The 27,597-nt window shown below is 40.0% G+C and overlaps 1 protein-coding gene across 1 annotated transcript; it reads left to right on the top strand.

Moving 5' to 3' along the window:
* Positions 1-587: 587 nt before the first annotated feature.
* Positions 588-27,597, top strand: KDM3A (lysine demethylase 3A). Its single transcript, XM_010212813.2, has 25 exons — positions 588-790; positions 3,305-3,460; positions 5,419-5,529; positions 7,705-7,807; positions 8,683-8,807; positions 9,281-9,353; positions 9,441-9,529; positions 11,047-11,198; positions 12,293-12,864; positions 13,849-14,050; positions 15,790-16,004; positions 18,500-18,652; positions 18,863-18,958; positions 19,298-19,425; positions 20,821-21,007; positions 21,448-21,617; positions 21,734-21,970; positions 22,390-22,561; positions 23,028-23,118; positions 23,745-23,875; positions 24,687-24,806; positions 24,890-25,029; positions 25,934-26,110; positions 26,193-26,327; positions 26,846-27,597. Exons 1-25 carry the CDS (start codon positions 617-619, stop codon positions 26,924-26,926), a joined length of 3,990 nt encoding a protein of 1,329 aa, XP_010211115.2. The 5' UTR covers positions 588-616; the 3' UTR covers positions 26,927-27,597.

Genomic DNA, 27,597 nt, shown 5'->3' on the forward strand with positions numbered 1-27,597 from the left:
GGCAAAGCTTCGGGGCGGGACTTAGAGCGCGGGCTCCGCCCCTGCAGCCAATCGCAGCGGGAGACTTGCCACGGGCTCCGCCCCGCCCCCCAGCGGGAGCCAATGGGAGCGGGGGCAGGCGCGGCGGGGGCGGGGCGCCGGGGGGGGGTGTGTGCGCGTGAGGCAGCGCGGCCGCGGTAGCTGCGCGGTGCGGCCGGGGCTGAGGGGCAGCAGCGGGGCCGCGTTCCGGGCCCGGGCGAGGGAGCGCGGCGTCAGGAGCAGGCGAGGCCCGCGGAGAAGCGTCTGCGGAGCGCAGAGGCGTCCGCAAGGCCCCGCCGCCTCCCCCACCGGCCGCTTCGCCTCGGCGGCGGCAACAAAGAGGCCGTTGGGGGGCAGCGGCCGAGGGGAAGCGGCCGCCGCTTCCTCCGCCGCTCGCCTCCGCCGCCCGCCTCCACCGAGGCAGTAATTAACGCAGCTGCGGGCGGAGGAGCGTCGCGGAGCGGCCCCGGGGCTGCGCCGCTCCCTCATTTGGCTCTGCTCTCGGTCAAACCGGCTTAAAAAAAAAAAAAAAAGATTTTCTTTCCGTCTCTGGCAGTTCTCCCCTCCTTCCTCTCAGAGGGTTCCCCCATGAGTGAGGATGGTGCTGCGGCTCGAGGGCAGCTGGTCGCTGCTCGTGGGCAAGCGCTTCCTCAGCCTGGCCGAGGAGGAGGGCGCCGAGCCCTGGCACAGCGGCTGCGTCGCCGAGTGGCCCTGGAAGTCCGGCCGCATCCGCGCCGTCTCGCACACCGACATCTCCAAGCAGGACCTCAAGGTAACAGCTGCCCTCCTGTGCAGGCACCTGCTCTAAATATGTTTATATGTAGTTTTTCTTTCTTTTTTTTTGGTGAAGAGATTCGGGAAGAGAGGACTCTGCTCGCTCGACTCCACGCTTTGAAACCCCGCGTGCCCCCTGGGTGAACCCCTGTGCTTGCACTCAGGCTAAAGTTGCCTCCACGGAGGCGCAGATTAGTGGTTCCCACCAGCACTTTTCACGGGGGAAAGTTTAGCAGTTCTGCATGCCTGGATTGCCTCAGTTTTGTTTCTGCATTTCTCTTAAGAAACATTTTGATGAATCACTTTCTTTTTTTCCTCTGGAGCCTGCGGTGCGTTACGAAACGGCAACGTTCATATTCGGATGCGCTCGGTTATTTTTCTCGCTGTTGCTCCTTGGCCTTGGCGGCAGTAAGCGATAAACAAGTCACTCTTTTGTCTGCAGGCAGTGCTGCAGACACGTCACGTTCCTGCACGCTGCCGGAGGCTTCCCAAACTCCTTGCGTCCTGGCTGTTTTTTAATAATCATTGCCTGGAATTTCTTTATATGCATAATCTACTGCTGCAAACTTACCGTGATTAACTCTGTTTTGGGTGGAAATCAGGAAGTTTCAGCAGTGACTGCGAAGCCCTTAATGGCCTCCTGGGCCAGTAAAACTCTTCAACCTTCTTTAAACAACTACTGTAGTAAGTGGAGTTATTTGTAGAGGCCAGAACTTGATCACAGTGGTGCAGTCGTGTTGTAGGGACCTGTTGCATTTGTTTAACGTACAACTTTGGTGGTAGGCTGCTAACATGGCAGCAAGAACGGAACCTCTCCATTGAAAAGTGAAAGGAAACGCGCTGTGGGCCCTTATTAACTAGGCAAGCACGTGTCTCTTTTCAAAGGAGAATAAGCCTAACATATTTCCAACTCTTTGCCAAATGTGTGAACTTCAGGCTGTGTTTTGGACTCCTGGAGGCTGAGCCTCTGTGGCAGAGGTGGAGCTTTCCCCTGTGCCTTGGGGTCAGGAGGAGGAGGATGCCCTGCAGAACCATCCTGAGGACCTTAGGCACCTTCTGTGGTGCTTAGGTGCTTTGTAGTGCTTTGCTGTGAGCTTCGTATGTGGCTATGGTTCTGTTAGAATAGATTAGCTTAATGCCTTCTTCTGGAAAAGTATTAGGTTGCCAAGCAGACAGCCTCTGCAGAAGGGCTATGTACAGTAAGATCCAAAATAGGTATACTCAGAAAGATACTCAAGAAGAGATGCTTCATCTTTGAAATCATGCCTTTATATAGCACTAGAAACAAGCTACAGAAATGAAAAACAAATACATTTGAAAGTGTTTTCTTAACTGCATTTTCCTGTGTGTGCAGTGTTGCTCCTACAGGCAAAACAAACCATTCTGGTTCTGATACTTCTGCTATTTGCTTATCTCCTTCATTGTTTCAGTGACTTTCAAAATGACTGAGTTCACTCAAACATCCATTAGTTTTATGACTCTTCTGTCTGTAGTAATGCAGTTCTGTTTGTGTATGCGTGTTTGCCTATCCCTCCCTGCAGAAAGGGAAGTGTGACACAAGGGAGTGTTTCTGAGGTTCACTTGACTAACTTACCCTGGAGAAAACTCAATTAAATGTTATATTTAGACCATATAGTGATATTTTATGGGAAAAAGGAGACCGTTCTAGGAACGGTGTTCTTTAACAAGTCACTTCATGTGTTCAGGCAAAGTGATTGTGGTTGTCCTGGTGCTTTTTAATCATTTCTTTATCTCTTCATGTTGCCTATGGAGGAGGGGTAATGCCATCCTAAATGAATTGGTCGAGCTATCAATGCAGCCACGGCTTCTCTACCCTTCAAAAGTTTGTGCGTGCGCCTCGGAGATTTGTCAAGTTACAAACCAATTTAAAACAGGCAGCAAGTGACCTTCACATACATAATTTAATCTCCTTCTCTGGTTTCTTGTCATTTGTGCTTTCAGTAAAGGAACTATGGTTGCTTTTTGGGACTGTTACCCCTTAAAATGTTTCTGGTAAACAGTTTGTGTATTCAAGTACTACAAGAAGTGTTTGGAAAAATGTGTCTACTGCTATGATATGAAGTCTTTTAAAGTTCTGATGTTATGGCAATTTCTTCAATATGTGTTTTTTGTTGGTGGTGGTGGTGGATTGTTTTTTTTCTCCTCCCTTCTTCCTCTATTTGATTGTAAACACTGGTGGCAGAGCTAACATTAACTCTCCTTGTGCAGCGGAGGAGATGGGAAGGTGATAGAGTTTAGATATGAGTAATGACACATTTTATGCAATAGGAATGATGCATAAATGGCTAACATGGACTGTAACGTACAAAATACTTGGTTGGCCTAGAATGGTTTGATGATTGTTTAATTATGTGATGGGCAATAATGATACTTGTGTTGTAAGCACTTTCAATATATGTTTTTAAATAATTTGATGTTTATTAGTCCTTCTCTCTTGAATGCATTCGAATATTATGGTTAGTTATTCCTTCCTTTTGCTCCCTTTTTATAGGTTTGTGTAGAATTTGATGATGAACCATGGGAGAAAAGAAGATGGATAGAGGTCTACAGCCATAAAATGAAAGCATTCCTGGTAGAGCAAAAACTGGTACTGGCTGAAAGAAGATCTCATGCCAGTGCTATGTCTCCTGTCCAGTGGCCTGCAATGGCAAGTATACGTTTGGCCTAACTTGCTTAGATTTTTGTAATTCATTTTGTAAGAATAGTGCTTTCTATTATTTTGCAAGAGTGAATTTCACATATACAGATTCACTAATGTGAACAGTGGACCTATACGGTTAATCTCAAAGGGGATTAAAACTCCTAGAGCTAAAACTACACAGTACTTACAACCTTTTGCCTTCAAATGCTTGAATCTTGAGATACACGGATGTATTTGTGACTTTGCTTTCCCCCAAAATACTGTTATGTACAATTCCTTCTTCTTCTGCTCAGTTTTCTTTCATGACATTGTGATCAGGAATGGAGAGAAAAAGGATAAATAATAGTTTCCTGAGGATAGCATGTATTTTTATCTTAAACTCTCTTTTTATGTTTTTTCAAGTACTGTTAGTTCCTTAGGGATTCTTGTTCTGAGACAACAATCTGAATGACTCTCACGTGGTGGCCATCTGCCACAGGCTATTTGTGAGGTCTGGATTTTGTCCATATAAAACCTTGAGCTAGATTCTCCACTCCAGAGAACAAGTTTTCCATAACTGCCAGCCATAGTGGTTTCTATAGACCGGTAGGAATGAACAGGGATTATTTCTTTATTAATGTATTTATCCAGTTAAGTTTTACTTGACTGCTTTGGATACCGCTATCCAAACAAGTAGTTGTGGAATAAACTAAGAAGTAGACTTGCTGTACCTTAGCTATGTTAATTTTGCAGTTACTGTTTGGTAGTCTTGATTTTGCTAACTATCAAGTAGGCCCTGTGATTCTTGCTCTGTTTTGAGCTGAGGTTCGTCTTAAGCAAAACTAATCTAAATTATTTGTTGGAACAAGGGTCGAAAAGGAAATGTGTGTGTGTGGTGGGGCTTGAATACTTTGTTTTATTTCCTGACCCTTGCATCACTGTCAGCATTTCTTCTAGTAGATTTTGCTGATGTAAACATTCTGAAAACATGAATACTTAAGTTCAGACATTGTCACTTTCCATGCATTTAAATGATCTTGACTAGCTCTCATACTCAGTTTAATGCATGAATCTTCATTCTCTGTGTGCTTAACTCACCAGTACATGCAGTGTACACGTTACAAAAGAGGAATGATGTAGGGACAAGTAAAGCACAATAGTGGAGTTTCTCTTTGCAAGAGACACTTCTTGCCCCTTCATACAGGGAGGAGGAAAGAGGGAGTCACAAATGGTTTTTTGTTTTAAATTCTGATCACAACTTGCTTATTCCAATATGAGTGAGCTTGGGTTATTGGCAAATAAAGAAATTCTGCATGATTTTGAAATGTCAAGGCACTTGTGGAGAGGTTTCTGCTCCTCATGCCCCAGTTCCAGTGCTGTTATAACTGAAGAGAAAATAAAGAAGAAAATCTTCCTGTGCTTGATCATTATTTCGGAAACCCAAATCCATATTCCTTCATGTTTTGGGTTTGTTCTTGTTTGTTTTCCTTCTATTAAATGGTGATTCAAATGCATCTTTCCTGTTGTTCTTCCAAATTCTGAACCTACTCTGAGCCTACCTGCTCAGAGTAAAAGATAAGGAAAACCTTAATCTTGTACATATTGCTCATTATATAAGTTTAAACTAAGGCTTCAATATATGTCAACATGCTATGTGAAGTTTGATAATTTACATGTAGGCCCTGGGGCTAGTTACTCTGTGTGTTCCCACCATGAGGAGATGTTTCATAAAGATATATGGACAATTCTCCAACTGCTCTTTATATTAATATTTTTTCATGCAAAGATCTTTAGGGACAATGACCTGAACACAGTTCTTCACTCTATCTTTGAAATTCATCATATCATTTAAAGGAAATAACTCCAAGTTATTAGGAATGCCTTAATAGGGGAGTAGATGCAAAACTAAAATGATTTCTCAAAAATAAATGAGAAACCATAAGATCTTCTTACTCTATTTCTAAGAATGTTTATCATTTTCCTAGACTTACAAATCCTTATTGGACAAGGCTGGTTTGGGATCAATGGTTTCAGTGCGCTATCTTGGTGAAGAGAGATGTGTTTTTCTTTCTGAAGACCTTTTGACACCCATTCAGGTAATGTCATATGGCATTATAAAAAGATAAATCTTATTTTGGTATTTTAATATAACCTGGGTTTATATTCTAATCACTTAAGTAGTATATTTATTGCTGAATCACTCAGCAAGTGAAAACTTGGTTTAGATGCATGTTGCTGTAACACCTAAATATCAGCTCTGAACATCGTGTGTGGGTTTTATATTAAAAAAATCTTCTGTGAACTGATCCAGTACATGGTTGTTCGAGAGGCTGATGAGGGAGTGTCCTCATAAGAAGAGTCCTGAGCCCAGGTGTCAACAGTTGCATCACGTTGTTGATAGGGCATAATCTGAGATAGTTTTTCACTTTGACATGTGAATGTGACTGCTGTTCTTGTGAAAGGAGTTGCAGAAGAAGCCTTCCTAGTCAATAAAACCTGTCACTTCTAATCCCAACAGCTGTGGAGGTGGACAGTTTATGAATGAGATTGCTGAATTATAGGCATTAGCAGTTTTTGGATAGCAGTTATAGCCTTACTTTCTTAATGGATTTTGGGGGGCTATATCCTGAATCTGCTAATAAAATGGTTTATCGATAGCACCACGTGAAGCTCAATGTCTCTTTAACTAGAGTGACCATCTCCAAAAGGATGAATGAGATTTTTTTTCCCATTTTTGTGTCCCCAGTGATTGGGAGAGGAAGATGTATATCTCTAAATTACAAAGGTAGCTAAGCTTTATGGAAAGAGTGTTAATAAGTGTAATGAATCCATTAACATGCGTTGCTTAGCTCTGTGTTTGTTTTGTGGATTTTTCTTTCGAAGTGTCAAAGTGATAATATACTTTTTGCTGATATCCCCTGAATTAGGGAGGAGACTTTTCACCTGCAGATGATTGGATGCAAAATGGCCTTCTCATTTCAGCTGTAATCATTGAATTTAAATTCATCTGGGCTGTAAAAGTATTCTCCTGTATGTTTTAAAAAAGGTCCTTCCTGCTCTTTAGAAAGTTAACGAGCTGAAGCAAGTGTAAGAAAATGAAGTGGCTCTGAATGAAGATATCTGCTAATATCAGGTCCCTTTAATGAGCATCAAGTCAAAAATCTGTCAATGGATTATGTATAGACAGACTGAAACACTGCTCTGTTTGACTGGTCAGGGATTTTGAAGAGTAGTGTCTGCTGCTGATAAAGGTTTTACCACTTCAGAAAACTACTTTCAAGACCTTATAAGCTGCTTGAATAAAACTAATAACAGACGGACTCTGTTAAGGACTGCTTAAAGCTGACATTAATATTCTATTTTAGCTGTTAACAATCAGCAAGCAGGCTGTTTTCGTGTTGAGAAAATAATGAATCGCTTAAACTTTAAATTTCGGTTGTGTGTTTTCACCTTGCCTCAAAGGCAGAATAAAAGATTGTTTTTGTGGAAGCTTTACCTCAGTTTCACATGGAGAAAGTTGCTTTTCCAGCATTTAAAAAAAAAAAAAAAAAAAAAAAAAAAAAAAAAAAAAAAAAAAAGGAACTGTTATTCAAACTACTGATTCTTGAGCCTTCTGTGCCTTAGAAATACCATTCTTGGGACAAACCAGCTGTTGTTGTAGCCATTTTAAGAACTTGCTTTACACTTTGCACACCAGTGTTGATTCTGAGTATCCTTAGCCTGTTTGTTTTATGTAACAATTGAGATAAAAATACAAATGCACAGTGAATGAATTGTAGTCAATGATTTGGATATAACTTTCTGTTTTTTTATGAAAATATTTCAAAATGGCGTCTTGAGCTGGACTAGGTCCTGCTATTGATATCATAGTTCAAATAGAAACATAAAACTTAAAATACTTCCATTTACATCTGCTTAGGACTATTTAGAAAATGTGTATCTGCTGCTTCTCAGAACTTAAAAATCCTGAAGTTAAAATGGATGGTTCAGTTGAACTTAGTGCTTATTAGTAAGTAAGGAGCTAATGTAGTAAAACAACCAGCTTGATTTTTTAGAAGGATATTGAAGTGCACCTGGAGAGCTCAGCCTGGCTGGCTGATGATAGTTCCAAGTCAGCAGCAGAGAAGTGAGGTTGCTTTGATAAATACAACATCTTGTGACAGCCTTGTTTACATGAATTGCTTCCAGTCTTGTTTCTAAATATTCCTAAGACTTTTTGTTAATCAAAAACATTGCCTTTAATACTAACTTAGTTATTTTATTCCTGCCAGGATGTGGAAAGCTCCAAGCTTCCTCTTATGGATGATGAAAATGTTAATGAAGAAATTCAGGCTTTGGTTAAGAAACACCTGGATGAAACCCGCTTGGTACAAGGTACAAGCACACCCTGTAGGGGAGAACTCTTGGGATAAAGCCTCAAGTCAGAGAGGAAATCTTTGCACTGATAGTGTAAACTGTGGTAATCTGTTTCAGGGATAGAAAAGTATTGTTCTTTTTTAGGTTGATTACATGTAGTTTCTTTCATAGCAGTGAATGTAAAATGTGAATAATAGAAATATTAGCGTCACATTTTATTTCTGAATATGAGTGCATAATTCAGGCACATGTAGATGATGAGTGGTCTGATGTTTCTAGACCCAAAACTTCTCTGAGCTAAATGATTCCAGCTCTAACAGCCTTTTTCCATGAGAAATTTTTGTAGTTTCTTAATTGTTTTAGTTGCCCTTCTTTGGGCTCTTGCTACAGGAGCTCCAAATCTCTCTTGTGCTACAGAGCCCAGAGTGGATACAGATGAGTGCAGCGGGCTCACATGTGCTCAACAGAGCCTTGCCCTTATGGAAAGGAAAATAGTACTGAAAGTTGGCACTTTCCACATCTAATCAATGAATCTTCATTTCCAAGTCTGCTCATCTGTCTCACTAGCTGAAAATCAAAGGTCAACCCAGCTTTTGCTGGGCGTTCAGAAAGCTTTATCGACCTGTTCCAGGGAAAGAAGTTCTGGGATGTACTTTGATCATTTGAGTGGGGTGTGGGTTTTTTATTTGTTTTTTGAGTTTTCTTTTTTCCCTTCTCCTTTCAGCTATATGAGCCTAATGTGGAAGTTTTTTATCTTTCTAGCTCTTGTTTACTTGCTTGCATACGGTGCTTTTGCATAAGAGCACAGTGGTAGCTGTATAACCCATGATAACATGGGCATCTTCATGGTTTCTTTTTTAAGCCTATTTATTGTGTGCATGTTTTCTTTTAAGGTGGCAAAAATATCATTGGTTCCAAAATCCGAATTTATAGCCTGGATCCATCTACCCAGTGGTTTACAGCAGTTGTTGTAAACGGTAATCCAGCTACGAGGACTCTAGAAGTTGACTGTCAGGAGGTAAGAACCCCTTGCTGTGGGATATGCAGGCACTGGTGAGAAAGGGATGGGGTCCCTTATTTTAACCTTTCTTCCCACTATTTACAATTCTGTCCTTATTGTAGTGAATTAAAAAGTATAGTCCAGTACAGGCTGTTACCCGCCCCCTCAATCACTTCTGTGTCGCTTCGTGCTGCTGGTGAAATCTTTGTTTGAAGATCAGCATTGTTCTTATCCTTGTGCCTTGCTTGCCATAGTGTACAAGCAGTGCTCAGAAGCACCATGTTCTCTGCATATTTTCAGTCAGAAACACTGTGATCGTGAGATTGAATACCAAGCTGAATTTAACAAAGAACACGAAAGGTCAGATAGTTAACTTATTATAAACTTGATAAGAAGTTACACTAAGTTCACAGCAAGTATACTTAGTATAACTTAAAATTGTAACTTTCTCATCTTTAAGTTGCTTCTTCTGCTTTTTGTTTCTTTCCAAGATTCCAGCTTTAAAAACACTTGATCCAGAATTAATTCATGTTGAAATCATATATGACAATAATGGAAAATGTGGTAAGATGTGCTATTGTTTATATTTCAGATAAATTAAGTAACAGCATTTTGTTAAAATATACTAATCTTGATCACTGTCTTTTTCAGATAAATCTAAAAGAAATGGAAGCATGAAAAGAAAGTGTTCTGAGACAAGTGGATGTGTTGATGCTAAACACACAAAATGCTCTCCTGAGGTAATGTGTTACTATGCTGTATGGGACTGTGTTTTATAAGAGTTGTTGTATTTACACTGGAATAATCTTAAGTGCGGATTAGATAGAAAAGTAGAATAGTAAACATAATCCCTGGGAAGATCTGTGTTCTCTGAAACTTGTCTAGGCATGAGTAAAACCTCTTGCTTGCTGGTAATTGGAGAGAAAACAGTTGAGCCTGGAAATTGGGTGTGTGTTGTGGGTTTTTAACAGTATTTTTTTGCTTCCTTGTTCTATTTAGGAGTTGGCATGCTTAGTCATGTATTCTGGAGAGGGAAAAGGAAAGGGTGTCTTCAAGTATAAGCTTTGTTTTTTACATTCTTTTTTAAATGCTTTGTAGCTGGATCCCAAACCTATAGCAGTGCTTGTCTGCTTTGAGGATTCAGGCTGGGCACACAGCGGTCTAGAATATTGTTTTAGTACAAAAAGAGATTCTGGCAACTTTTCTAGTTCTTCCATGTCTATCCATCTGAATTCCTATTGCGAGTAACCTGTTGCATCCTCGACTGAGATCCAAGGAAACTATCTCAAAGGCCAGAGGAAGATCTGTTTAACTTGAGAACAGAAGTGTAAATATAGTGGCTTGACTAAATAATCTTACCTTAAAATTTTGTCCCAGTGTTTCAAACCAAGGGCTGTCTTTTGGGCAGGAATAGCCTTCAGGAAGCTCAAGAGTGGTGGGTTATTCTTGTCGAATTCCTGATTTTTTGACTTCTTTGCACTTGTTACTGGAGATCTTTAAGATTCCCAGAGATACATCATGAGGTAGCAAGTGCAAGGTAAAGATTCCTCAATGAGAAGTGATCCATCTTACATTAACTAATATAGGAGAGTTCATGTACAGCAAGGCAACATGAATTCAGCGGGTGTACTGTGCTCATGTAGAGCTTTAGCCCCTGCTTGAGTATCTTCAGCATCTTCCTTAGTACATGGCAATATCTCTGCTAGACTGCTCAATGCATGCAAAGCCAGTCTTCATATTCTAAATATAATGTGGAACAGCTTTTATGATCCGAATTCATGGCTTGTTCACATCTAGATTTTTTTGGTGATGAACACTGTCAGACTGACTGCAGTCTTAATTTCTCTCTAGGGATTTTGGATGGGATCTGAAAGGTTTCTGAATGCTGATTACTGCTACTGAGATAGCACGATCTGTTGTGATTGCACTGGTAGTTAAGAAAAACAGAGCTTTCTAACATTTTATACCTTCTTAATCTTTTTCAACCACTGCCCTCCATGCCTCCTTCCTCCTACCAAAAGTCTATGCTGTGAATTGTCAGGGGGAAAATTAATTAACCATGAATTAGTCTGTAGACTTTAAAAGGACACTCTTGAGTCCTTCCTGTCTTAAGGACCTTAATGAAGATGGACTTTGACCAACTTTCAACATATATACCAGGAAGTGTGCTAATGTACTTTGTTTTTTTCCCAAAGTTGAATCCTGGGAAGCAGTATTTATGTTAATTAACTGTTGATAATCTAAACTTCCCTTACAGGTTTCTCCCAGTCAGGGACATGTGCAGTCAGTGCCAACAGTGTTCGGAGAGGCGTTGCTAGGATGCACTCCTGCTAATAAAGACCAAAGGCATCAAGGTCTGCCCTTGCCAGCTAACTCTCCTCCCAATCTTGGTGCAGAAACTCCTCAGGGGTAAGGAATTTTTTTAGGCTTTGTAGCCACTATACTCTTCTGTAGTGTTGACACAGAAAAGCATTTGACTTAATTGTTGTGAACATATAATTTATTTATGCCATATTTTTGAGTTAAATGTCCTTAAGCTTCAAGCCAAATTTTGTTTTATTGTGTCTGCTGGGTGGTACGTGTGTGATGTCTAGCTTTTATCACCCCAGACCTGAACACATTCAGGCAAATGTTCTGTATGCTAGCTCGCTGCAGATCAGGTGAGACTGGGCCCTCAATTATTTTTGTTGAACTCCATTTATGTTGACCTCATACTTCTGTGATAGCTGTAAGAGGCTAGAGAATAGTCCTATTGTCACAGCCTTCCAGTGTAGAGATTCCCTCTCAAATCCTTCCTGGAATGAATCTGAGCTGATACTACGTTTCTGTTAAACTAGCCCTAGGAGTCCTATGGTCAAGGCATTTTCCCTTCCAATAGATGTCTACAAAATAAAATCTGCTTCTACTATCACTGGAGGAAAGGGAGCCTAAAGGCTATTTGGTTCAATATCGTGGCTATAAGAAGTGTTGTATCATGTACTGATCTTCCTAAGTGTAAACTTAGTTTCTTACTAACTTGCGAATTTGAGGGTGGATGTGCATCCAGTTCTGTCACAGAGAGGAACATATCTAGTAGAAACAGCATGATAGGAATCAATTTTCTGCTGGTTGCAAAAGAAATAGTGTAACTTTTCCACTTATTGCTATGCATACTACCCCCAAAAGAAATGTAGAAAAGATCATAGTTTCCTATACAGAGGCAGTTTCTCTGTCTTGGTGTTTGTTTATAATGCCAACATGAACCATTATCACTAAAGTTTCTTGTGTATTGCACTCTTGAGCAGTCATGGAAACAAAATGTATTTGACATAATTAGTAGGAAGTTGTATTTTGTTATTTAAAAAAAAAATCACATAAATTTTAACATCCCAAACTTCAGAATTCAAAGAGCAGGATTAAATTCCTTTTTACTCTTTGAAATTCTAAATATGAATAGATTTGAGGAGCTGATGTCCCTGTGTCTGGCGCCTTTTTCTTCAAATTTTGCATGTCCTGTGTTTCAGCACATGTAGACGGAGCTTACCAGAAACACATCCTTCTTGTCTTAACGCTGGAATTAAACTATCGAAAGAAGATCTGACTGTCTTTCCCAAAGTGGAATATATATCTAAAGAACAAATGCAAAATCCCAATGATCAGAATGGTAAATATACCTCTTTGATAAACACGAGGTCTTCATCTTTGATTGATTCAGTTAATGAAAAACTAATCAACATTAAAAATATGAAAGAACCTCTTATCAAGCCCCCGGCAAACTTTGCAAAAGAATGCATTTCTGTAAAACAGTTCCAACATCTCAACTCTTCCATAGCAATACCCAGAGTCAGTAGCACTATTGAACCGCAGAGGACTTTAGATTGTAGACCCTCAACGTCAGATGCTCATCTTATCTCCTTTGCTGATTCTGGAGCTAAATGCCAAAGCAATGGCAATAGTCAGAACAGCCGCAAAGGAAGCAGGATTGAGGAACACACAGATGTGGAATCTTCTTTTAGAAGAAATTCAAATGAGTGTCTCTTTGAGAGAAATGAAAGTGAAAACGTTTGGACTGGAAGCACTAAGCTCCAGGATAATGGTAAGTGTTTTTAAAGCTTCTTGTCATTCTAAAGTCCTTAGAGTCTCTCTGTAACTATATGAAATGACATCGTTTAACGTATACAAAATTGGTAATATAATTAAGTCGTTTAAGGGAATGTTCAGGAACTTGATTGATTTGTGGGTTCTTCTACAAAGAGTGCATAATTCCTTTTATATAACTTTTCTCAAGTTGAATAACTATTCCCAACAAATAAAATTGTTACAAAATATATACAAGAAAGAAAGGCAAAGCAGGTTACAAAAATTTAGAATACAAACACTAATGATATTTTTAATGACTTTCAGTGTTTTTTTTTTTTTTTTTTTTTTTTTTTCTCCCTGTGGTTCAGTTCTACCTGCTCTGAGTTTCCCAGGTGTGACATAGAATGGGAGGGCTTGTAGTTGCTTAAGGAGCTGTTCTCCTGATGACACCTTAGTGTGCCATGTTTCACAGTAACTTCCTGAGCTCTGGGAATCTCCCTACACATCCACCTTTTTTCCCCCAATGTAGTGTTTCTTAGCCTTGGATTATAACGTCCTGTTCCATAATTAATGTGGGTAAACAGCCAGGCAGTGGCTGTTGTGCCCTGCTGCATTCCTCCTACAAAGCGGAAAGAAGCCAGAAGTTTGGTGTTTGTCAGAGTAAGGTGCTGAAGTTCCTTGCATGTTGCATTTCTTGCCCTGCTCTACTCTGTGCTCCTGACAGCTGAAGGAGTGCTTTTAATAGAAGCCCAGATTTTTTTTTTTTTTTCCAAAATCTTCTGTGAAGGGCTGAATGGAGTGTAGGTCCCCAGACTATGACTCCAGTGGACTTGAAAAAGGTTCTGATGACCTGAAGTTTCTGCCAACTGCAGATATTTTAAGATAAGTTCATTTTGATGAAATGTACAGTTTATAAGAAACATCCATGCAGATCTTTTAAAGACACCTGCTTGCACTCTTGTATGAGAAGCCAATTAGTAAAACTTGTTTATCCCTGCAGTAATGGCTCGCAAGTCAGTTTTAGCAGATCCTTCTAAAGTGAAGAAGCTGCAGCAAAGTGGAGAAGCATTTGTACAGGATGGTTCCTGCAATAACATCGCCCCTCACTTGCACAAATGCAGGGAATGCCGTCTGGACAGCTACCGAAAGAATAAGGAGCAAAAAGACTCCACTGTCTTCTGCCGTTTCTTTCACTTCAGGAGGTAAGAGCAGTTTGGGCTCTGTAGATTTTGATATTCTTTAAATGCGAATAACAAATTCCTCATGATCGAGTTAAGTGTTTTTTTTTAGTTTATGCTTACAAAACAGAAGCAAATTACACTTGTCACCTTTTCCAGGGCAAGATGAAAAAATAACAATGTGACCATGTTTATGACTACCTCAAAAATAATAAATATCAGTGTGTAGCCCTTAAACTGTTGGGCCAATATATCTAATGGATGAGATGTTGCTTCTTTTGTCTGGCTATTAGAAATTTTGCATTTTTTTCATTTGGATAGGAAATATCCTTGGCAGGACTGAGAGCTGCTTATTTTCATGCTCTGTGGAGTGCTAGTAGGGTGGTTTGAGTTCAGTTTGTACCCTGTGTACAGCACAGAAATGGAGACAGTGGTGGGGGGTGGGTTCTGCGTGCACCCCATGAAGGTTTAGGAGTTGGACATAGATAAATGTCTGAACAGTTTATGCAATGTTCAATCAGTTCAATCCTGCCATGTTCAAGGAGGATGGGTGAGGGTGAACGAGGCAGTTCTGAGGAAAACCCAGTGACTGCAGGATGCTGCCTGCTTTTCCAAACCTGATCCACAGATTTTGGTCTCCCCATGGGATCCTGGCTGAACAGTCACTGGGTATTTGAACTCTCCAATTCTTTTGGCATTGTGCAAAACTGTAACCTGTCTTTTCAAAGGAATTAAAAACATTCTGAAGCATGCCAATTAGTCCAGGTGTAGACATTGCCAAACTGCGGGATTTGATTTTTAAACATGTCCTTTTATTTGTTTTCAAGTTCTGTGCAAGACTTTTTATGGTTATTTGATCTTATGGTGAGATTTTCTATGCTCCTGCTTATTTTCACTACCAATTAGAGGACAATGCCATTAGAGGGGAAATCAAATCCTGATTATCATGAGGGAGATGAGAAGCTTCCCTATCCTCAGTTTTCTTTTTCATAGGGATGGCTTTCTTGTGGGTCTCTAGGTAGAAAAAAAAACCTGTTGACCTGGGGAGCTTTTGGAGAGAGAGAGAAGGAAAGCAGAAATGTTGCAGAGTTCTTAACAAAAGACCGCTTTATTTTTTGCTTTTATACTTGTCCCTTGAGGTTTATTCCTCTCTTATTTCTCCCTCTCCAAAAGCAGGTCGTATAGGTGGGAAGGCTTTAAAAAATGCAGATGCATTACTGTTCTGATTTCTCTTTGCACAGACCTTTACTGAAATAAAATTTGTTGTGATTTGACACTTGCTGGAAGATGCAAAACATACAAGATCAGAATAAGACCTAGCAATGCTAATTTGTCTTTTCAGGGAGTTTTTTTTGTGTGTGTGCTGTAGCTCAAAGCAAAAGTGGAGGCTCCAGCTGCTTTATGAATGTGAAGGCTAAAAAGTCTTTTCTGTCTTGCTTTCAATTGCCAGTATTCATTTGTTTGCTACAGCATTGCAGTGTGGGGAGCACAAGTTATCATTGGAAATCAGCTTGTTCTACAGTATTTATTAAAAAGCTTCCTGAAAACATGTGCAGACCTCTTGTTAACTCTTTAAAAAAAAAAATCCTTTTCATCTAGCACTTAAAAATTAATATCAAGTGTATGTTTACCCAGGTCTGTTTTTACCACTCTGTTGAATGCATAGACATGCAACGTGCATATTTATCCTTTAGGCAGTGTTGGAATGAATGGAAGCTAATAAAACATCAGAGATGACAGTTTTTTTCTGTTCCACTCCTCAGGCTGCAGTTTAATAAGCACGGATTGCTGCGCGAGGAAGGCTTCTTAACTCCAAATAAGTATGACCCCGAGGCCATTAGCTTGTGGCTACCTTTATCAAAAAACGTTGTGGGTCTAGATCTAGACACAGCAAAGTATATTCTAGCCAACATTGGAGACCACTTCTGTCAGCTGGTGATATCTGAAAAGGAAGTTATGTCTACAATTGAACCGCACAGTAAGAGCAATTTATATTAATTTATAATATCAAAGTATATTATATTAAACCTTAAGACGTTTATGTGAAACCTGAAGTTTCTGACATGGGTGAAATACCATGTATTTGGGAATGTCACTTAAGACTTTAGTCTTTATCCTGAGACAACAACAACAGTTAAGATCTGGTGTGAACTTACAATAACCCTTTGCTTAAGGGGAGAGAAAAAAAATACAAAAACCCCACAAAATTCTGCCCTTCCTTCTCTGTTAACTTCTCTGAGTTTGTCAAATTACTTCTCTTCTTGCAGAGAAAGTTTAATTCTGTTAGGAAAAAAAAAAGTGTGAAAAGGAAAAATCAAAAACAAAACCACAAGAGGACAAGCTGCTGTGCTGCTTTTATTTTAAACATGTAAATGGAAAAAAAGTGTTTTTCCCTTTGACTGTTTTCTGTTTTTTTCTGGTTCTGTTCTGTTGTTTCTGCATCATGGACCTAAGGCTTTTCTGAAGTTTCAGCTAGGTTTCCATACAGCCCTGGTGGGCGGAGAGGGCTGACAAGCATGTGCCGATGGGGGCACCAGCTGCAAAGTTACTGCACATAGGGCAAACCTTGTGTCCCAGAACACAGGTTTTCAGGCACCTAAGGACGTTTCTGTGCCAAACGGGAGCAGGCACGGGTGGGACCTGGTGATCTTCCATAATCACTTCCCAGAGCAGAATGACTCTTCAAACTGTTGTGTCATTTTTTTGGGGAGGTTTCTTTTGATTTGTCTTTGTTCTTACAACTACATGACAGCTGCAACATGATTTAAAGACTTGAAGTGCCCTAGATAAACTGATGTGATTTCTATAACGTCAGGGCTAGCAGTCCCTCCGACGTTTGAATAGAAGAAAAAAACAAGTAGGTTTGAGGTTCCTTCCAAAGGAGAGGGAAGGAGTCTAGATCTTTCAGAAATGCTTCCCTTCCAGTGTGTTCCTTGGATTGCTCTCAGTGAGGCCTTACCCTGCAGTACTTGGAGGGGGCAGCTCTGCTCTCTGCTTGCACGGGTGCTCACACAGGCCTGTGCAGGCAGTGCTTGGTGCAGCCAGGCAGAAAGTGCAATATCAGAACCCTTTCAGAAGCACATGAAACGACGTGTGGGTGGCTTTTGCCTTCGGCTGTGTGGGTTTCTTGTTTCTTTTTCCGGGGAAGCTGTTTCTGATGGGTTTGCTAATTGCAAAGACAAATGTGAATTCTGGAGCTGGTGCTGATGGAACAGCGCCAGAATTCCTATTTAATTTTTCATAGCACAGGCTCGTGAGAGTGAGGCAACTAAATTACATGAAAAGAGAGGAATGTTTTTAATGCTCTGGATAGAAAAGAAACATTCTGCAGACTAGATAGATACTCATCCTTCTTTGAACAGTTCATTAACAAACTGTTCAACTGATACAGGGGGAAAAAATGAGATTGCACCTAACCCTACTCCACCCCTAATTTGAAACCGTGGTAAACTTTCCTTGGCAGAGTTTAATTGAAATTATACCTTTTCATAAAAAATCTGACTTTGACAAACTGGCCCTTTCTAAAAATGGCTGACTTTTTTTTTTTTTTTTTTTTTTTTTTAAACACTATACTACCTCTGGGTGGCAGGAGCAGTGTTGTCTGGGTGATGTTTAAAAGCAAAGTCTTACTTGGATTTTAGTGCTGACCTTCAAAAAACTGCATCTGTAGGGTTAGTCTTAATGCATCTGATGAAGCAAAAATAAATAGTAGTCAGTCCTTTCTTCAGGTACTTCTTGGGAGGTTATCTATATTTAAGTGTTTTTGCACTGCTTGATATGCCTCAGGATCAGTCCTTTTACCACTATGGTATTATTTTTTAGAGTTTAATTTTTAATATTGCTAATGGGAAAACTCTAGGAAATGGGCTACTAACTGAGGCTATGAGGCAGCTTGAGCTAGAGTGACTAGGAAGAAGGAATTTGGGATCCTTTACAAGGGAGAAACATGCCAAAGAAATAGTTCTTCAGGCAAGACTGCGGTAGGTGGAATCTCAAGAAGGAAAGTGGGAGGAAGAAGTGGTGTTCCTTTTTTAAAAAATAAGTGAAAAAGCAAGAGCAGAACTATCCCAGTGCAGTGGAAGATTGACCTATGTAGAAGAAAAACAGTTGGGTTAAGCTGCAAAGATTTTTGGCCACTGAGTGTGAAGAGGAGGCTACCGAAAGAGGAAACAAGGTCAGATTATGGAGAAGAAATAAAAACAGAGTGACCACAGAAAGACAAAATTAGAAAACTGAAGTATGAAAAGAGCTTTGCGGAGAAGGCCCTGGAGGCCCTGGTGGGCAGGAAGTTGAATGTGGTGCTTCTTGATCTGGCTCTGAAGATGAGATACATCTCATGAGAAAGGAGTCTGACATGGATCCAAAAAACTGAGAAAACAAATTATTCTGGTGTCATTAAAATCTTCTGATATAACTATGTTTTAAGTGCAAATATTTCTTCTTATTAAAATGATTGTTTTGCCTGATCCCCAGGACAGGTAGCGTGGAAGCGCGCGGTACGCGGCGTGCGGGAAATGTGCGATGTCTGCGACACCACCATCTTCAACCTGCACTGGGTCTGCTCCAAGTGCGGCTTTGGCGTGTGCGTGGACTGCTACAGGATGAAGAAGAAAAGCTTGCACCAAGGTGAGAATCGATATTGCTGATTCAAACACAAAGAGCTGGGGGCAGGAAATCTGTATTTTGAGCTTAGAGGCTAATAAAACAGTAATTTTTATCACCATGCAAACTATGACTGGTTTTGCTTGTTATTTCACTAGTATTAGGGTATATGCCGCTGTCCAGAGGAAAATTAAAGAAGTACTAATTGAACAGGTCAATGGTTGTGTTTTGCAGATGATGAATCGGATACTTTCTCCTGGTTTAAATGTGTGAAGGGGCAGGTACATGAGCCAGAGAATTTAATGCCTACGCAAATAATTCCTGGAAAAGGTATCTTTAATTATCTAATTGGGAGGAAAAATATATTGCAAGCTTTTTTCCTATCGTTTCTTTGTTGTTAATACTGTAGAAAGTGGGCTTTTTGAGCAATGAAGTTAGCCAGAATTTAATATTTATCGTCAGAAGGTTTCAGTTCAAAGACTGGAACTGTCTGTGTATTTAGTACTAATTCGTTATCTTTGACCTTTATGAAAAAGTAGTAAAACTTATTGTTTAAAGATGAACTGTGTTCCTGTAGTAATGTCTAACTGCCTAATATACACAAATCATGTTATTGAATGCTGGATGTTCTAATTAAATGTGAGCTCATTAATGACTCTTCTCCTTCAGCTCTCTATGATGTTGGTGACATCGTTCACTCTGTAAGAACAAAATGGGGAATAAAGGCAAATTGTCCATGTGCAAATAAGCAGTTCAAGGCACTATCAAAGCCAACTCTAAAGGAAGATGCAAAACAGGTATTGCTACTGTCTCACACTGTGTTTGTGTAGCCAAAATACCCGTAGATTGCCTCAGTCTTCCTCTGTCTGAAGCCAGTGGTGGTTGATTCTGTAGATACGCCGGTCCCAGCCATATCTGCTAACCCCACCATGCAGTTTTTTCTTGTTATTCAGTAGTTGTGTTCACTTGTCGTCCTTAAGATTCAGCTTGTTTGAAAGCCTTATGGAAAGTATTTTGGAAAGTCTTCTTAATCTGTCCCTTTGAAACACTGACAACTCAGTGAGTGACCAACCATTGAAAAAAGCTGAATAATTTTTGGGGTTTAATAGGAAAAGTAGGATTAGGTGGAAGGAACTCTAATCTGCTCTTAACAAAAGATTCTTGACAAATGAGACTAGTTGACAGCCTAGGATAACCCAGGGGTCCTGGAGACTTAATACGTGTGACATCTAAAAGACTTAAATTAGCTGGAAGAGTGTTGGAAATCATGGAAGGGCTCAAAGACCGAGGGCTACGGCAACGATTTCTGAGGGCTCTGTTGGGAAGTTTACTGCTTTTTTTTTTTTTTTTTTTTAATTATTATTTTAAGATCAGATTATTTGGGTAACTAGTCTTGGGCAGTGATAAAAAAAAAAAAGTTCTGTGAGTGTTTGTTGTTTTTATTTGTAAATGGATGTAACATTTCCTGCTTTACTAAAATCTAGCACAAATTAAAGGCTTAGTTTTGCAGAGACTTGCCAGAAGCTATCACTTCAGTTTAATTTTGCTACGTGCTTATTCATGAAGCAGTGCTGTAGGTAGACATAGGTGCAAGTTTTTTGCTTGAAGGGTCTTTGAGCAGACAGTGGGAATTTGGCCTGGGATTTCTGTATGATGATGGGCTAAAGCAGCAGTTCTGGATAACCTGCTATCCAGAAGCTCCAAGTAACTGAATGAGTCAGCTATATGCACACACCTACGTACCCTATATGTATCCTGTGCCTGGTATGTGCTGGCCAAAGGGGCTATTGCCCTCCTATGCGGTGCGGCCGTGTTTCAGGACAGGCAGGGGAGTGGGCGTTTGCAATCTTTTGAGAGGAAAACCAAGCCCCAGGTGCTGATCTGTTCCCAGAGCAGTGCCAGGGAGTGTGTTTGACAGATTCTTTGTTTGCTCATCTCGAGGTGTGACTCATTCTGTTGCCTATACTTAAACTTGGGAATTTGGGAGCCCCAGTTCCTGCTGGAGCCCAATATCTGGCCAGTACTGACCTCTGGTGGAGATAAGCTGCTTAATGAACCCTCAACCTTTTTTTTTTTTTTTTTTTTTTTCCTTCCTTTTGGCAAAAGAATGAAAAAACATTCGATATTGCTTATTTTTCTCCTTCTTAATTTGAGTGTTTGTGTTTAATCAAGTTCTCAATTTGCTTTTTTAGCCCTTGGTAGCTGGAGAGAGGACTGGCTTTCAACACAACAATTTTGTCTTGGGCCCCCCGGTCACTACTCATGACCCTGCTGTAAAGTCAGTCATTGGGAATAAACAAGCTGCTGCAGTAAATACTCCTCCTTCCCTGAGCTGGCTCTCAAATCTGACAAGTGGAAACGTGAACAAAGAAAACAAAGGTATGTGTGTGCCCATGAAAAGTAAACACTTTGTGGCTGTTGGTGAGAAAAATATAGAGCAGACCAAGCACTATCTTGCTGTAATCTGCCTGCTGGGATGGGAGCTCAGTGCCTGTGTCATGCAACTGTTCCGTGGCAAGAACTTGGAGCAAAACTTGGCAGGATTAGGATATCAGTACTGAAAAGGGGACTAGCATCACAGTGATGTGAGTGCTTTTAAAGTTCAATTTGAGGAGATACTTGTTTTCAAATGTGTGATCTTTGAAAACTTTGGAGTCTTTAAGCAAAATAAAATATTTCATCTGTATATGTTGAGAGGAATGTATGCATCTAGGCATAAAAAGAAAACAATACAAAAACTCGAAAAGTACAAAATGTACTTGTGGTTTGGAAGATGAATCTTTGCTTCGGTTTTAGAAATGTTCTTTTATTCCTTGCAGAGAAACTCCCCATCCCCATTTCAAAGAATGAAAATAAGCCTCTTCAGGCACTCCCTAGCTTGGCCAAGCCTGTTACAGCCCTGCAGACGTTCAACAGTGCAATATTGACACCTGTGAGCAACAATAACACAGGTTTCTTGCGGAATCTGTTGAACTCTTCTGGAGGAAAGGTACATGAAAGTTTTTTTTGGTTTACTATTTTGGCTTGTTACCAGGCTTAGATTGCTGCTTTGAGAGGGCAACAAAAGTATACCAACTGCCTTTGTTTTCTTTTCCTTTAAATCAGACAGACAATGGACTCAAGAGTACACCCAAAATCCTTGATGACATTTTTGCTTCTCTAGTGCAAAACAGAAACATTACAGATTTACCTAAGAAACCTCAAGGACTCACCATAAAGCCCACTATAATGGGTTTTGATACTCCTCACTACTGGTTATGTGATAACCGATTGCTATGTCTTCAAGATCCCAACAATGAAAGTAATTGGAATGTCTTCAGGGAATGCTGGAAACAAGGACAGGTATTTAAGGCTTTCTGCTTTTCCCATTTTGAATTCGTTTGCTTTGTGCTGTAATCGAAGGGCAGATACCTGCTTACAACAATAATTAACAATAAATGGCAGTATGAAACCTCATAAAATGTAACTCCTGAGCACTGTTTTATAAAAAGATCCATGAGTAAAAGGATATATATTTTACTACTCAAAGTCAGTTTCTTAATACAGTGCTGAATTTTTGCCTCTGAATAAAAAGATGATTGAAATAGCACCTTTGAAAAGGTGTAGCTTGAAATAGGGAATGATCAAATGCATAATTCTGAGCATTTATTTTGCAAAGTGCTTTTTCTTAGATGTTCTGCGCATTCTCTGCATTCCTCATTCTAGCTGGATTGAGAACTCTTGGTGTTCAATAATTCTCCAATATCTGCTGTTCTCTGTAGCCTGTGATGGTGTCAGGAGTGCATCACAAACTAAACGCAGAGCTCTGGAGACCAGAGTCCTTCAGGAAGGAATTTGGCCAACAGGAAGTAGATCTGGTTAACTGCAGGACCAATGAAATTATCACTGGAGCTACTGTAGGAGACTTCTGGGATGGATTTGAAGATATTTCAAGTAAGTAGTGTAAACTTGTTATATTTCAGTGGATAAGATACTCAGCATCAACCTTCCCTCCTTAAAAGGCCTTTGTCATTCCTAAGCAGCATACATAGATGGTCCAGGTTTTCTCTATATCATGAAGCACAATGTGTTTTTAATGGGTTTTCACCACATAGGCTTGCAGAATGATTCACTGCATAGAAATTCTCAGCCTCTTATTGAGGACTCTTTCAGGAGCATGCTTGTCTGTGCTTAGTTTTGTGCAGAAACAGACTGAAAAAAAAAAAGAGATCTCCCTAGCCAATCGATTCACACTTCGGCTTTTTGCCCAGTTAAATAAAGCATAGAAAAGCTGGGGTTGGCATTCACAGGGTGGTGAAAGGAAGGTCATTTCAAACTAAGCTAAGAATTTGCCTGGATTTTTAGTATTTTGAGTTGTACTAGGTATTAAAATCTAAAACCTGTTGCCACTTGACAATAGGTCGCCTGAGAACAGAAGAAGGAGAACCAATGGTGCTGAAGCTTAAAGACTGGCCTCCAGGAGAAGACTTCCGAGATATGATGCCTTCTCGGTATGAATTTACAATGAAAATATTCAGCACTTGCCTAATGAAACCCCAAAATGTTAGAACACAGGGAAACTGTTATGTTTTAATGCCTGCTTCAGCTTTAAGGTGCAGTAGTAACTCACATGTGAACCATTTTGTTTGTCAAAGATGCCTGGCATAGCTGGGAGTGTTGAACTAGTCTTATGACAGAGGCTTGTGCACATGTATAAGCTCATGGTGTTCACTGACAGGTAAAGCAAATGCCTGGAATTGCTAATGAGTGATAAAACTTTCTGAAACTCCTAAAAGCCTAAATCATTTTGAAACTTAAAATTCAGTTGTTTTCTTTTGCCAATCTTATTCAAGTGTTCTGATTTTTCACTATATGGTGCTGAGATGCAAGGAAATGCCATCAAGATTTCTGTATGTGTTCAGTTGAAATCTCCATGGTCTACCATGGTGTTGTGTCTTGCCCATTTTGTTCTTTTTCTTTTTTTTCCTGGTGCCTGGTGTACCATTGCCCAATGAACCAGCAGGGAAGGAGTGCTGTTTCTTGCCTGAAGAAAGCTTTAGTTGCAGTCATTTTAAGTCTGTGTGCTGAATTTTAGTTGCATCATTTCACAACGTTAAATTGTGCCATGTTACTTCAGGTTTGATGATTTGATGAAGAATATTCCATTGCCAGAATACACCAGAAGAGGTGGCAAACTCAACCTTGCCTCTCGACTTCCCAGCTATTTTGTACGACCAGATTTGGGCCCCAAGATGTACAACGCATATGGTAAGTTTGTTTTTTTGTTTTAGTTTTTAACTGAAAAGTCATGCTGTCTGTGCATTCAGAACTGAAATGTATTCTAAATTAAATGAATCCTTGCTGTGTGTAAACAATTTGATTAATCCTGTTGATGTCAAAACTTAAATTTAGCTTGTCCATAGAAATTCATGTGCAGAGATTTACTGATATTAGAACAGTTTCTTTGTCTAGATGACTTCAGTCTAATGATATCCCCCCCAGTCTTTCAGAGAACTTGCTCCATATAGCTATACATCCTCTGTAGCCTATAGCTGTCCGTGTGTATTTGCTACTCTTTTATTTTTGGTACATTTTGTCTTTTTGGGCTGTGTCATTTAAGTTTTTAGTCTGTTCCAGAACAATTCTTTCCATAGTTTATTGGTTTGCAGCTGCTCTTTAAAACTTTTAACCGGGTCATCGCTAGTAAAAAGCTCATGGCTAGTGCATGCTATGACACATATCTGTTAGTACAGCTGCCTTTAGAAAGAAGAGGGTGTTTTTCAGTTTACTTTTAAACTGCTATAGACACCTTTTAACAAGCCTTAACCATGATTTTTAGATAACATAGGGTCTGGGTGTGTCAGCCTGTGAGCTGAACCATGTTTACATTTTTCCAGGTGACAGGGGAAAGTCCTGGCTGTAAAACAGATCATTTGATACTGGCTTAGGATGCTACAATCACGTGCTGAGGAAAACAAGAGCTCTCCAGGCTTTTCAAATAGGGCTCTTTCGAGTGGCGTGAGGTGGGTCTTTCTTGTTGAACCACTAATATGTTGCTTGTGCTTCTATTTCCTTCCAGGCTTAATAACACCTGAGGATAGAAAATACGGCACAACGAACCTCCACTTAGACGTGTCCGACGCGGCAAACGTTATGGTGTACGTGGGCATCCCCAAGGGTCAGGTGGATCAAGAAGAAGGTAAAGTCTTCATCATGTTTATTGTGTTAATAAGCACCATTTCTGGTCCTTTGGTGTAACTGCTTGTGTGGACTCTCCAACAGAAGTGCTTAAAACCATACAAGACGGGGATTCGGATGAACTGACAATTAAGCGTTTTACCGAAAGTCGAGAAAAACCTGGAGCTCTGTGGCACATTTATGCTGCTAAAGATACAGAGAAGATCCGGGAATTCCTTAAAAAGGTAGTGGTTATATCTGAAAAACTCATCTGATGTCTGGGTGCTGATGTCTGCAAACATGTATCCTCTGACTTCTTTCCTCCTTTCTCAGTTGGTAGAGAAACCTGGAACAAATGTACTTGGGTTGTATCCAAGAGAGAAACTTTGTGGTGCTGTCAATCTGTAGGATCTCAAGAGTTCAAGCAAGTTGAAGCTTGAATTTATCCTGTGTTTATATATGTTGCTTTTGCCATTTTTTTCAATAATACAAGAAACCACATTGATAGCGCTATATTTCTGTTAGTTAAATAAAAACTCATTTTAACCTAGATTTTTTTATGCACGTAAGGATGTTCTTATATGTGGCATACAAATTTTCTTGTTCTTTCCTCTTTTCCCCTATTTTTTTTTCTACCCTCACTGAGTTTGGATTGAGAGGGGGAATATTGGTATTTTGGCTTTTTTCTTGGGAGGAAAATTGTTTAATGGAGTAAAGAGATGATCATCTAAAAAGCCTTTAAATTCTGGACCATAATAGTCCAGAATTCAGTGGGGGGTTTGTTTATTTTTTCCTCGTTAGCTGTAGTACTGCAGGAGTATTGACCCCTGGTGTGATCGTGATTCCCAGTGTGAACACACCCAAGCCACTTCTGCTTCTACTTTCTTGCCTAAACTGTAATTACGAGCTTTTATTACACCCCCTTTGCAATGCTTCTTCAAGGCAAAGATTAACAGCCAAGGCTGCTAATCAGACAGTGGAAATGGAAAATGATGTAGCCTGGACAAACTACTCAAGAATTAAGAAAGAATCCAAAGGTTTTTATTGTAGCTTAAATTGTGTGATGCGAGTCACTGGCATGGGTGCATATGTAATGCCACAGATGCATCCAGTCTTACTGGATATTACCTGTCCTGTGATGTATTTCAGGTCGCTGAAGAACAAGGTCAAGAAAATCCTGTAGATCACGATCCTATTCATGATCAAAGCTGGTACTTGGACCGATCTCTAAGGAAACGGCTTCACCAGGAGTATGGGGTTCAGGGCTGGGCTATTGTACAGTTTCTAGGAGATGTAGTTTTCATTCCAGCGGGAGCTCCACACCAGGTAAGAAGCAGTGACCCTGTGCCAGACCGACTACCTAGTTAGACTTCTGTGCACATGGCTGATTTCTGTGTGTTCTCTTTAGGTTCACAATTTGTACAGTTGTATTAAAGTTGCAGAAGACTTTGTATCCCCAGAGCATGTCAAACATTGCTTCTGGCTCACTCAGGAATTTAGGTATCTGTCGCATACGCATACGAACCATGAAGATAAACTGCAGGTAATGTCCCAGTGCTTATGGTGGGCTTAGACCTTCCCTCCTGGAAGAAATAAATACTACAAAAAAACTCTCACCAAGTCCATAAAGTAGAAACTTAGCTGCTTGTACAACCTAAGGACTAAAACTGCTTTCATGTTCTAATCAGCTTTAGTGCATTGGACTTTGAGAAGGAATTTCTCCAGACTTTTGAGCAATTGTGGGTTTTTAGTAGCTAAATTCTAAGGAGGAATTTGAAAACTCCTTCTGACTTTCCTTTGAGGTTTCCTCCTTTCACTTCTGTGTCTTCAAGCTGAACCCACTATGTGTTACAGCTTTTATCCTGTTGGAATTTAAACCCAATTTTCCTAGTGCATGATTTTAAGTGAAGCTTGTTGAAGCGAGTGCCTTTAGACTGAGAGCGAAATGGGCTGTGCAGAAGGTGGGCAGGGAGGGTTGTGCAGAGCGTTTCCATGTCAGTCTGTCTGACCCTAACCCTGCTGTTCAGTCCTAGTACTAAATGCCATTTCTTTTCCTCCTAGGTGAAGAATGTCATATACCACGCTGTAAAAGATGCAGTTGGGATACTGAGAGCTAATGAATCCAGCCTTAGCAGACCATAAAGTAGAAAGCCTTAACCACACACTATGAAACAGAAGCGTTGGCAGCTGTTTTAACTCTTCAGTCAGGACCTCTGTGGACTTTGAGATTATATGAATGTTACCTCATCTTCCTTTCAGCAGTACCAGAGGATTGTGGTACTATGTTCTGTGTATTCTTCCAATGTTTACAAACCTGATATGTATATGTAGTAATATGTATGGACTGTGGCATACTGTGAATGCTCAGTTGCAATAGAACTTTATATGGAGTTACTCTCCAAACTGTACAAAATACCTCCTCTAGGACTGTCGGGAACTATTCCAAATTACTCATTTGAAAAATATTATTCATGTTGTAAAGCTCCATTTTTTTTAAAATTTTTATTTTGGGGTGGAAGTATCAAGTCACCCAATTTAACAACCAATTTACATAAAAATAAACTGAGAATGCAGTTCTGAAACTTCACATTAACATAGAACTAGCATTTAAAGGTAGCTTTAAGCTATTGTATAGTAACATAGAGATGGGGGTTAACCATCTTTAGGTAAATGTATTTAAATTTCTAAGTGTTTAAAAAAATCTTTTAATCAAAATGTCTTCTGTTTGAAACTGATCTATAAATTGAACTGATGTTTGATTCTCTGGTTTTTAACACTGAATGGTCTACATAAAATTCTTCTATTTCAGATAC

The sequence above is a fragment of the Tinamus guttatus genome, unplaced genomic scaffold (assembly GCF_059628265.1).
Source record: "Tinamus guttatus ecotype Peru unplaced genomic scaffold, ASM5962826v1 Tinamus_guttatus_pri_ptg000218l, whole genome shotgun sequence".
NCBI classification, from domain to species: Eukaryota; Metazoa; Chordata; class Aves; order Tinamiformes; family Tinamidae; genus Tinamus; species Tinamus guttatus.